We start from the raw sequence: 12,185 nt of genomic DNA, 5'->3' as shown, positions 1-12,185 counted from the left end.
GAGATCATAAGATGCCCACAGAATGAGTAGGCACTTGCCCAGATGATCTCCTTATACTGATTCCTACCAAACATTCTTCTTCATTCTTTTTTTTTTTTTTTTTTTAAAAAAAAGAACTTTGCCCATTTTCCCAGAGGAGATCCTGCCTCTGTCTTGTTATTTCATTACTTCCTTCTCTGTTCTAATATTGACTTTACTTTTTGGAATGTCTCACCTATACTCACCAACAGGTGCTCTAGGAACTGGCAACCTGTTAATCAAGCTCTAAATCCATGTTAAATGAAACTGGTATCTTTTGTGACTTATCTTTCCTTGCCTATTCCCTCGTGCCACTCCCAGCTCACTCACCCCCAAACCTGTCTCTCATCCTTAATTCTTGAATTCTTAGTCTTGGACTTCTGTTATAGTTCACATTCATAGTTGTGGGCAATTTCATTGATTAAGAAGCAGCACATGTACCCTAAAACTTAAAGTGTAATAATAAAAAAAAGAAGCAGTTCTGAAGTTGACTGCCAAAGTATCCTCCAATTCTTAAAAATTAGTTATTCTAAAAACACTATTTTTCATGCACACTTTGGACCTTTGGAAAGAACTTTCTTTCTTTCTTTCTCTTTTTTTTTCTTCTTTCCCTCCCTCCCTTTTTCCTTTCCCATTTTCCTTTGCACTGGGCAGTGGCCCTAGGGAGAACTTATATTCAAAGGCAGATTGGTGGTTGGGGGTGGGATAAGAAGCAGGAGTCCCTCAGGCTGACTTGCCTTTTTGCAATTGGGCCACTGTCCTGCACACACTTTTCTCTTTGTCATACCGCACTGTATTATGGGGATATGGTAACCTGACTACATTCACAACTTTTCTGGTCTTATGGTTCCTTAACTTTGCCTAGGTTTTTCTTCCTGTCTCCAGTGAGAGAGAGAAATCACCCCTGGGATTCCCACAGGTGCATCACCGTCATCATCTTCACTCTCTGCATCTTGAAGCATATGGATGAAACCCAGCAGGCTTATCACATAGTTTGTGGTCTGCCCTGGGGAGCCAAGGACCAAGAGCCAGAGAGATGAGAATCAAGATAAAAATAGGTGAGCTACCACCTATCAAGTAGCTGACTACACAGGAATGGATGTGTGGGCAAGTGGAGGCGTGTGTGTGTGTGTGTACATTGAAGACAAGGGCACAAGGGGTTCCAGACCTCCCTGCATTTGAGCCCCATGCCTTCTCTTAGCATACACACAGCCTCCCAGGTACGAACAGTGCCCTGTTTGAAAAGTAAACATGCCATAGCAATCCTGGCACCTCTGTGAAGTGACTTAGATGCCCACGTGCACCACCTACAGTGCTACCTGAGTGATGAATGTCTCTGGGATGTGAGTGTCAGCTGAGCATGTCTGTTGGGAAATGGGCCCCTCCCAAGAGCCCGAACCTGAATACTTCTTATAAAAAGGTTCTCTGGCTGGACGCTGCTCAACCCACTGCCTAGCAGGTGGCCCATTCCAGTTGGAGAACGTAGTGAGTCTTTCAGTGGAGCCAGGGTCTGGTAAGTCTCCTAGCAGGGTCTGGGGGAGAGGGTGGAATGGGTTGACGGCACAGGGGAGGATAAAACAGAACATAGGCAGCAGATAGATGTGGAAGGGGTGTCCGGCAAGGCACCTAAGCTGCCAGTGAGCCAACCTCTTAAGGTACTAATGAGGATATAAAGGCAACATACGAGGTGGCTTTTGCAAGGGTACACAGCAAGTCCGCAGAAGAGCTCTGATTAGAACCCAGGTCTTTCAGCTCCCCGGATGGGGTTATTTATATTGGCACAACTCTCCTTTCCCACATGGTTGTGGGGCGTGAGAGGCATAGGCAAGAAAGAATGATCAGGACATGCTTCTGGCATGTGGATTATTTAGACCCAGCAGGTGGGACCGCGTGTTGGACTTCGGTGTTTTCTAACTGATGGGGTGTAGTAACTAGGAAGATACAATCGAAGGTCGGTAGGAAAATAAAATGAGGGACAGGAAAAAAGCTAAGTGGGGATTTTGGACTGGATCATACAGATAAGTTGCCGCAGTGTGCCGTTTATTTTCCACTGTGGAGAACTTGAGCAGTCTTCTTCTAGTCAGAGACAATGGAAATGCATTGATTAATTGCATAGATTGTGTCCTGCTCTGAGCATGTTTAACTCACTGGAAACAACTGCTTGGATTTGCTTCTTTGCGTCCGCTCTTTCTGGGTGCTTTTCCCACCTTGTCCCAGGTCAGGCTGACTTGTACACTAAGCCGAATCTCAAAAGCCCAGAGTTCCACTGGTGGAAAGAAAAAGCCGGCTCGCCTTTGAAAGGCTGCCTTTCTTCCAGGTTCGTCGTGAGGAGCTCCGCGATGTCCTCTCAACAGAGCGCCGTTTCCGCCAAAGGCTTTTCCAAGGGGTCGTCCCAGGGCCCCGCTCCGTGTCCCGCCCCGGCGCCCACCCCGGCGCCCGCCTCCTCCTCCTCCTGCTGCGGCGGCGGCTGCTGCGGCTCCGGCGGGGGCTGCTGCGGCGACTCGGGCTGCTGCGGCTCCAGCTCCACCAGTTGCTGCTGCTTCCCAAGGAGACGCCGCCGGCAGCGGAGTAGTGGTTGCTGCTGCTGCGGGGGCGGCAGCCAGAGGTCTCAGCGCTCCAACAACCAGAGCTCAGGCTGCTGCTCTGGCTGCTGAGAGGCCCGCAACCCCCAGCGCTGCGCTAGAGAAACCCGCCCAGCCCAGAGCGGGCCCGCCCCGCTGTGGCTCCCACGCGGGGCTGGGCCTCGGAGTTTGCCCCGTAAAGCGAATTGCACTTTGATGTTCAGAAACCCACTTTGTTCTCAGCCACGCAAAACTCCCTGACCCCGATGTGATTTTTCTCCCCGGGGATTCGAGAGCCATGCGTGGGACACTGGACCCTATTGTCTACACGGGTTTGCACACAGCAGGTGCTCAGTAAATGTCTATTGATTTGATTGTCTTTTGAAGATGTCATAATAAAGCTTCTACCTCCTGAGAACACCTTTTCTTATTTGTTCTTCATTCGTTTCTCCACCCAGGTAAAAAGGCTTGAAATGTTGTGAAAGGCAGAATACTGTAATTCACGCCTGAACAAGAAGGTGGCTTTCTGATAGTTAATTATGATAGCAGCGATCACATATCGTGTTTCGAGTATTTTAAGGACTTTATGCGACAAAGTCCTTGAATATTCTCAGGACTTTATGTGGCACAATCTGATTCTCATAATGACTTGAGTAGGAGAGTGCTGTTATACGCATTTTACAGAAGAGAAACTGAGGTTAAGTAATTTGTTCAAAGTCACCCAGCTGGCGCATGATAAAGAAGACAGGACATCTGACTCAAGGGCTTCATTGCTCTGCTGGGTTCTCACCTGGGCTTCCCAAGCCTTACCACTGAGGTGCTCCTCCTGACCACCAGGTCCAGGCAGCTGTGTGGTAAAAGTTTGTTTTGGCAACTCTTCGGGGCTTTGGAATCAAGCCAGCTCTTTTTTAATTTTTTTTATTTTTTAGTTTTATGTCTTATTTTATTTTTTATCTTTGGCATGGAAGTTCATTGACCTACTGCTTTGCTTGCTGGGGAGGAAATTTTTCCTAAGATGAGCCTTCTAGGAAACTGGGACCTGCCCTCTCCAGGTCTCATTTGTGCAGCTGAAGCAGGACCAAGAGCCATGAGTTTCTGGGAGTCTCTGTGGTGCAGCATGTGTGCTCGGAAACATGGGGATCTCATTCTTTAGAGATGGTGGCTGTGGCAGTGACAATGGATGGGTCATCTTGCATAGGTCAGAAACCTATCCTTGTGGGCACAGATTTTATCCACTCATTTCAGACACGAGGAAACAGGAGAACAATATCCTCTGCATGGTGTCTGCTGGGTTCAGAAGGAAGAGATAATCATGGTAATAATAATAGTAACACTAGTTACCATTTATTTGGCACTATATTTCAGGCACAAGTCAAGGCAGTTTACATATATTATCTCACTTAATCCTCACAGTAATCTAAAAATATAGACATTCACTTCTCCACTTTTTATATGTGAGCACATGGGTTTAGACAGTTCCAGTGATATGGCTGAAATCACAGAGCTAGTGAATGTCCCCAGATGGTGAGTGAGGGAGATGAGATTGAAACCGGAACCTGTGTGACTCTAAAGTCATGCCCTCACACTCAAAGAGTCATGCTCTACTCTCTTAGAAATCACCACCACACAGGGAAGGGACACTCGGGTCTCTGGACACACCCAGGCTCTCGGAAAATTGCAGCTCGGCTTCTGGGCTGCTGCTCCCTTGGTGACCCAATGAGTGGGGAGCTCTGTCATGGCATCCACCCAGCAGTTGGTGGCTGAGGGTGTCTGCTCAAAGGTGAGGTTGGAAATGCTCTACTGATTCATCCAGGATGTTTGACCTTGCGGCCAAATGACCTCTTGCCAGGGAGGCTCTGGAGGGCAGTCCTGCTCTGCCTGGGAGTGGCCCTTCCTTCCATGTCTGAGATTCTGTGATTTCCAGTAGGAGGTGATTTGTGGAAGCTGTTTACAAACAGATGATATCACCCATGGACCTGCCTCCCCACACCAGTAATGTGTGCTGAAACAGCAAGCCCTGGGACTTGGTGGGCAGCGGGTGGGAAGGAAGAACTGCCTGACTCAGAACAGACACACTACAAAGCTAATCTGAGGGTGAGGGCTCAACCTGGAGCAGGAAGTTGAGGCCTGAGCTCTGGGAAAGAGAGGTGGTAACTCATGGAGAGATATTAGATTCCAAATAGGAGCACATGCCCTGTACACCAGGCATTTGGGTCTCATGTCAAATGACTGGCCCTGACGGTGGTGGTACCTCCAGGCCCACATGCTGCTGAGACCTAGCAGGCTGGCACACATGGACTTTGATGAGAGACATTTGAGTATTTTAAGAATAGTTTTATTGTAGAAACCTAGAAAGCGACTTTGGAATGTCTAGAGCTCTCTGCTCATGGTACTTCAGGCTTTTCTGATTTCCAGCAGTAGGTAAAGCTGTATGTGTGGCCCAGGCACTCTCTGTGAGGTGATGGTGGTGGATGCTGAGCCTGTGGGAAATTTGGCAAAGTGAAGTCCTACTCAAAGGTTGTCACCTGGTACAGTGACAGGCAGAATCAGGTTTCGTATTATCTCTGGAATAAATGGACATTATTGTTAAATATAGTTTATTCATGATGGCTCCAATTTCAGCTTAAATTTTATTATACTGGTAATAATAACAACTGATATTTATGTAGCATTTAGTGTTTATGAGGCATTTCCACATACACTATCTCTTTCATAATTCTGTAACATAAGTATTACCATCTCTGTTTAACAGATCAGGGAGGGACTCCTACAGTTTAAACAACCCACCTGAGGTTATCCAGCTGATACGTGTGGTCTCTGTCTGGACCAGGCCTTCTAATACCCTCTAAGAAGGCCAATATCCACTTCTGAATATTCTGAATATTCACTGAAATAATTGAATAATGACACCCAATTGATTATTTAGAGACAGTGCTGTATTCACTATTGCATCCCTAGTATCATGCCAGGTACATATTAAAGGTCTATAAATAAATGATTGTTTATTAGTGCATAATGTGTAAGGCATTGTGCTAAAGAATTCCGTAGAGATATACAAAAGCATTTCTGGACCTCAAGGAGTTTATAGTCTGATTCAGAAACTATGGTAAATAATCATACAAGATATAAATGATAACTCAGATCTTAAATGCAAAAAATGTCACAAGCAGAACATGGCATAGGCAACTGCTCTAGGGATTCAACTGAGTTTAGATGAGGCATTGTGATAGGACTTTGAATGAGGGCAAGTTACTGTGAACTGGATTATTTATAAGCCTTCATGGGAAGAAGGATCTGAGCTGGGTGTGAAGGATGGAAATACATCAGACAGGCAGAGATTCATTCATTTATGTATTTGTTCAACTCCATCAGACACTGTTTATGGTTCTGGGACAGAACCAGAAATAAGACCAAGGCCCTGCTGGCATGGACCTCAATTTCTGGAGTGAAGACAGACAAGAAAGTGAGCAAGGAAGTCAGATTATTTCACACTGTGAAAAGTGTTGTGATGAAAACAAAGAAAATAAAGGTATAAACATTAACTAGAGGTGTATGGGGATTTTAGATGGAGCTAGGCAAGGCCTCTTTGAAGACATGTTATTTGAGCAGGAGAAATAGGAGTTATGACACAGAGCAGGGAAGCCCATGGTTACAGGGTCCCTGCATCCATGGTAGCCTAGGGCTGCAGGTGTTTGAGGTGTATTTTCAGTTACATTGGCTCCACTAGAGAGTTTCACTACTAGGAAAGTAACTTGGAATTCCAGTTTCTTGGCAGACAGATTTGCTAGTGAGATTGATCATGTGCCATGAGGTTGGCATTATTTCATTGGATCCTCACAACTCTCCTACAAGACAAGTTTTCCCCATATTTTGTTAAGAAAACTGAAAGACAGAGCTGTTAGGTAGCCATCCTAGGATTTCCCAGCTTGTAATAGGAAGAACAAGGTTTTGTACTGGAGGCATTTACCTCTGAAGTCAATGTTCTGAACATTGTGCTACAGTCTGTATTTCTGGGAAAGAGGGGAGTAGTCTCAAGCTTGGACTAGGGGAGGAGAAAGGGGTCTCAAGGGAGTGGTGTTGATATTGAAAGACCCTGAGGACACATCCTCAGAGAAAGAGATAGGAGGCCAGATCATGGATAGTTTGGAGTGCCAAATCAAGGAGTTTCAACTGTACCGTATTTGTGGAGTGCGGTGGTAGGAAAATGGCTTTGAAAGAAGTACATTAGAGAGATAAAAGTTGGTTTATATAACATCTGGAGTACTCTGACATGACCCTAAGATTAATTAGGCAGCAATGATTAAGGTGTTCCAGAAGAGGAAGTTAATGGAGAGATTACCTCTGTGAGCAGGTGCAATGGCCCAGGCATGAAATGAAGATCTGAACCTGGCACATGGCAGTCATTACAAAAAGGAAATGACTGTTGTGAAAAGCATTTGTCCAGAAGGAAGAGGGATAGAATCAGGCGATGTATTTGGGCTGAGAAAAAGGAAGCAACTGGGGTATCTCTGAGGTTTTGTGCCTTGTGCCTGGGAAATGATGACAGCATTGACAAAATAGAGAAGTCAGGAGAAAGAACTAGTGTGAGGAGGAGAGGTAAGTTTGGTCCAAGATGTGTTGGGTTGACATGTTGGCAGGACATGACCATGTGACAGTGATGTGGGGCTGGAACTTCAGACTCAGAATCCTTGAACATTGACATAAACACAATTACGATAAATAGTAATAAGCCTTATGCAGCTTGGAGTCAAATCTTTGGGAATGAATGCAGTCCTATTTCTGCAGTGAAGGTTATGAGAAAATAGACTTGGTCTGTCTTGTTCATTGCAGCAACCTCAGTGCAAAGAACAGAGACCTGGGCAAGTAAAGGCACTCAATAAATATGTGTTGAGTAACTGAATGAATAAAACAGCAAGACAGAGTGCCCAAGACTTGAGTTGAGGGAGAAACTAAGCAGAAAGGAGGAAGTTGAATTCCAAGCGAAGGGGGCAAAGATGATGAAGTCAGAGAAATTACTCAGAGATTTGGCCTCAACAATTCATATAAGGTTACTTTAAAGTCTTGTGTTCTAGGAATCTGGGCAGAAGGGAACCAGCACAATGCAAGAATGCAGAAGCTAAAGAATGTCATCCAGTCAGGGTCTTCCTTCCCACTGCGTGATCCATCTTTGGTATCTTTAAACCATTGAACGGTTATAGTAGGAAATTCCATCTGAAGGGATACCAGTTTCATCCTAACTGGGTAGAACGAGTTGAACAGGAAAACTGGCATTCACATTGAGTAAAAAAAAATCCTCTCTTCCATGGATGACACTGCAGCAGGTCAGAATGATTTGGCCATGATAAATCTGAAACATATTACCTTGGCTCAGGTTGAGTAATAGTCAACCCTAGAAAAGCAAGTATCTCTTCTTCTCTTATAAACATTGCATCAGGGCAAGAGTGAGGGGTATTAAGCCATCTTATTTGATATATCTCATTCTTAAGGATTTATTAGTTCCATTGCCAATAATGTAGCTATATCAGCTCTGCATGTTTGGAAACTTAATTTGCAATTAAGTTCAAAGGCCATTTCTCCATGGTATGAAATAGGATTATATGTACTTGAAAGTCAGAAATTAACCATTTCTCTCTACCCAAAATAATTTTCTGTTCATTAATTACTGCAATCTTTCATTCATAAACGTTTATTGTGTACTTACTATATTCTAGGCACTTTGTGACACAAACAACTCTTCTCCAATAGTTTAGTGGGAAAGAGTCAAATATCATAATACTGTGTAATTTGATAAATGCTTTAAGTCAGCAATACATAGAGGTGATGGCTCATTCGGCTGAGGGACTGGCAAAAGGTATTGTTTGAAGTTAGTCCAGAATGATGTGTAGGAATTGCTCTGGCTGAGAATGTAGAAAAGATATTTAACTTAAAGTAGACAACAGCAAGTGCAAAGGTTGGAAAGGTGAACATGTGTTTTATAGAAAGCAATATTGCACGGCTGAAGATCATGGAAGCCAGAGTAGGTGAGATTATATAGCTAGTCAGGGAATAAATAAAGCAGGGTCTTGTATGACTCCTGAAAACTCCTGGAACCTTATCTTGGAGGTGATGTGGACCATGGCATTTTTGCGGCTTGATAGGTCTCTCTCTTGTGTTTTTAATTATACTGAAGTTACTTTAGCTTAAAAAAACGAGGGTATCAGCATCATTTCTAGCCACCATGCTCACCTATCTTCTTTTCTTAGTGTCTTCCCCAAATTTCAAAAAGTGCTCTTCATAGTTTTATATTTTACTTAAATCTTCCTTAACCTCATTGAATAATGCTTGTCCCACTAGCCATTCTGCTTGATCATTTCACCCCAGTCACCATGTCATCTCTTAAGTTCTGTGCTCAACAGTCTTTCTTTACTTCCCAGGGTCCCAGCCCTCTGGAAAGCATTGCCCACTGTTGGTCAGCTCCTGCCCCTCTATTCTAGACACTGCACTGATGTCAGTGTTTTATAATTCACTGGGATTCTCCCCGCTCTCTTCTCTGCTAGTATTTCTGCTAGTTGCAATTCTAAATCTGTGCATAATAACTAAGGTTTAGCCCTTAGCTGTCTGACTTTTTCTTTCTACAGAAAAATCTCATTCATTCATTCATTTACTAATTCCTCACACTTATTGAGAACCTAATATGCTAGGCTCTTCGTTAGGAGTTCAGATAGAAATATGTATCTGGGATATTGCTTTATGTGTCTGTCTCTAAAATTTCTATCTTTAATAATGATACTTCCTGAAAATTAAGGTTAAAAACCTCTGATTCTCATAAAATGGTTTTATTTGAATAATTCGGACGCATCTCACATGAAACATCACTACCTTTCAAACTAGTGTTTTTATATTTTTCTTGAGATTTCTCTACTTCAGAGGATGGGGATACTGTCACCAATTACACTAGAAACTGCAGTGAAATCTTCGACTCTTCCCTTTCTTTTGATTTTGCATCTAATCATTTGCCAAGGTGTATTTCTTTTTCTTTGCTCCCTTTCCCCCTATATCTACTACCATCATCTTTAATCCTCTAAAAGAAAATGGGCACAGAACTTGGAAATAAAGGATCCAGGCAAGGCATTTGCCATGTGGTACCAGACGAGGCTCAAGTTGGAAATCTTAATCTATGCCTACATATGGTGGCAACAAGCTATCTCTGATGAGGTCAGACCACATATGATGGACAGCTGCTTATATTTCCCATGCTCTGGAGCAGTATAACATGTTAGAGCACTTTAACTATAAACATATACTCCTTGCCTTTCATTTTATTTTTGTCTAATATTGTAGTTTCATCTTAACACCCTGAAACTACTTCTACTATTTTATATTGTCAGTGCTTGTTTATTTTTATCCACATTTTCATATTTTTCTCTGCCCCCTTACCATTGCCTGCTTTAGATTATTCTTTCCTTATGGATTCAATTTTCTTCTTCCCGGAGTAAATCCTTGGTAGTTCTTTTAGCCACTATTAGTAGTAAGATTCATCTACATCTGAAAATAATTGCGCCCTTACCCTTAAATAATATTTTAGGTAGATATAGAATTCCAGGTTGGCAAATATTGTCTCAAATCACTTTGAAGATATTATTCCACTGTTTTCTCACACTAATGGTTGAGAAAGTTGCTATAGCCTTTTTTTTCCTGGGGAGGTAATCTGTTTCATATTCTGATACTTTTTACAATTTTCCCTTGAGATTTGTGTTTGTGAGAATTCATGTCTTTCATTCAGTTCTAAAAATTTAGAGCCAATACCTCTTCAAATATTGCTACTCATTCATTATTTCTTATATTCCTTCTGGAAATCTCATTAGATGCATGTAGGACTTTTGCATTCTGTAATATGGAAATCACTGCATTCTAAGTCATTTCAACATACCTGTCAGTTCATAATTTCTCTTTTCAACTCTTTTAAATATATTATTGTTTGCCACTTAACTGTTAGTTTACCTCAATATCTATGTAACCTTCCTTTCACATTAATAAAACCTGTAAGTTTTAATTGGGTCTATGACTTCCAAGAATAAACATTCCAGGATCCCTTGCAGCTAAGCATCGCCATATGACTCATTCTGGGCAATAGGATGTCAATAGGAGTATCTTCAAGACACGTTTTCAAAAGATAAACCTACATCCTTTTTTTCCTTTCCTTCTTCATTCCTTCCTCTGCTTAGAATGTGTACTGATGGCTAGAACTGCGTATTGAGCCAAAAGAACAAGTGTCACCCACCAGGAGTTGAAATAGAAATGTAGAAGAATAATCAGTTCCAGATGGCTATGGCACCTTAATGCCAATGCTGAACAGTCAAGATCTGGGATTTTTATGTGAGAAACAAATTAATTTTATGTGAGAAACTTCTAACTTCTTAATCTATCTTTTTTTGGCTTTTATTCTCAGGCACATCTAATTTTAACCTATACCATTTATTTATTGATTTTCAAATGACAATGAATATACTTTTAATTTCTTATGGTTCTATTTGGTTCTTTTTTTATAGAGTCAATATATTTTCTTATGTCTTAAAGAAAATATATTTTAAACATATTTTTAAAGATTTAATTTTTTAGAGCAGTTTTAGGTTTACAGCAAAATTGAGAGGAAGGCATGGAAATCTCCCATACACCTTCTGCCCCAAGATATGCATAGACTCCTTGATTACCAATATCCCCCACCAGAGTGGTATATTTGTTACAATTGCTGAGCCTACACTGATACATCATCATCACCCAAATTTATAATATTTATCTGACAATTATTTTATCTGAAATTTCTTGGTGATCTAATTCTACTGCTTATAGTATTCATTGATTCTCCCTGAAGATGAAATCATAATTCAAAATTAGAAAACATCCAAGAAAACAAGCCACACGAGTTCATCTTCAGTGAGACTTTATGTGTGGGCATCCTATGGGGATTATGTTGAAGACAAATCCCTCTAGACTGATTTTGAATTTATTTCTGCCAGGTATCTCAGGTATCTGTCATCTGGCTGGAACCAATTTTTATGTAATTATCTAGTTTGGGTATTCTCAGATTCCATGTGTAGTGTCCTTTGGAAAGAGTGGCAAATATATATGAGGCACAGACCCTTGGTTATAAATTTTAAGGGCTTATTTTCTCCCTTCCTTATAAACCCAAGCTAAGGCAGACAAGCTTCTTTGTGTCTTGTGGTGTTGCTTCTGTAGTCCACCTTTTCCAGTGAGGATGTTTCCTTTATTGCTCCCAATCTTGTCTCCTTCTCTTCAAGACCTGAGATTCCAAACCCTTAGAAAATAACATTTTCTACTTTCAGACAGCTGCCACATCAACCTATGGGCCTTCTATTTTGGTTTTGGTTCTCAATTCTCCATTCAATTATGGAACTTGGGAATTTTTTTAACTTTCATGCAAGTTTAGATACACATTAAAATATATTTATTACATTGTATCTAACACATGAGATGGTAACAGCATAAATATTTAAAAGTTTTCTAATAAGCAATACTGCCAGAATTGGTGTTAGTTCTTAGAAAGTTCCAGATGATCGTAGCTGTGCTAAGGAAAACGAAGGGAAAAAATTTCTGCTATTCTTAGGG

The 12,185-nt window shown here is 41.8% G+C and overlaps 1 protein-coding gene across 1 annotated transcript; it reads left to right on the top strand.

Moving 5' to 3' along the window:
• The first annotated feature begins 1,460 nt into the window (after nucleotides 1-1,460).
• On the top strand, nucleotides 1,461-2,997 carry CRCT1 (cysteine rich C-terminal 1). Its single transcript, XM_002810199.3, has 2 exons — nucleotides 1,461-1,531; nucleotides 2,336-2,997. The coding sequence occupies exon 2, from the start codon at nucleotides 2,358-2,360 to the stop codon at nucleotides 2,670-2,672; it is 315 nt and encodes a 104-aa protein (XP_002810245.1). The 5' UTR covers nucleotides 1,461-1,531; nucleotides 2,336-2,357; the 3' UTR covers nucleotides 2,673-2,997.
• Nucleotides 2,998-12,185: the final 9,188 nt, after the last annotated feature.

This window comes from Pongo abelii, chromosome 1 (assembly GCF_028885655.2).
Source record: "Pongo abelii isolate AG06213 chromosome 1, NHGRI_mPonAbe1-v2.0_pri, whole genome shotgun sequence".
NCBI lineage: Eukaryota > Metazoa > Chordata > Mammalia > Primates > Hominidae > Pongo > Pongo abelii.
The sequence above is the reverse complement of the archived record's forward strand: the minus strand, read 5'-3'. Positions and strand labels throughout refer to the sequence as shown.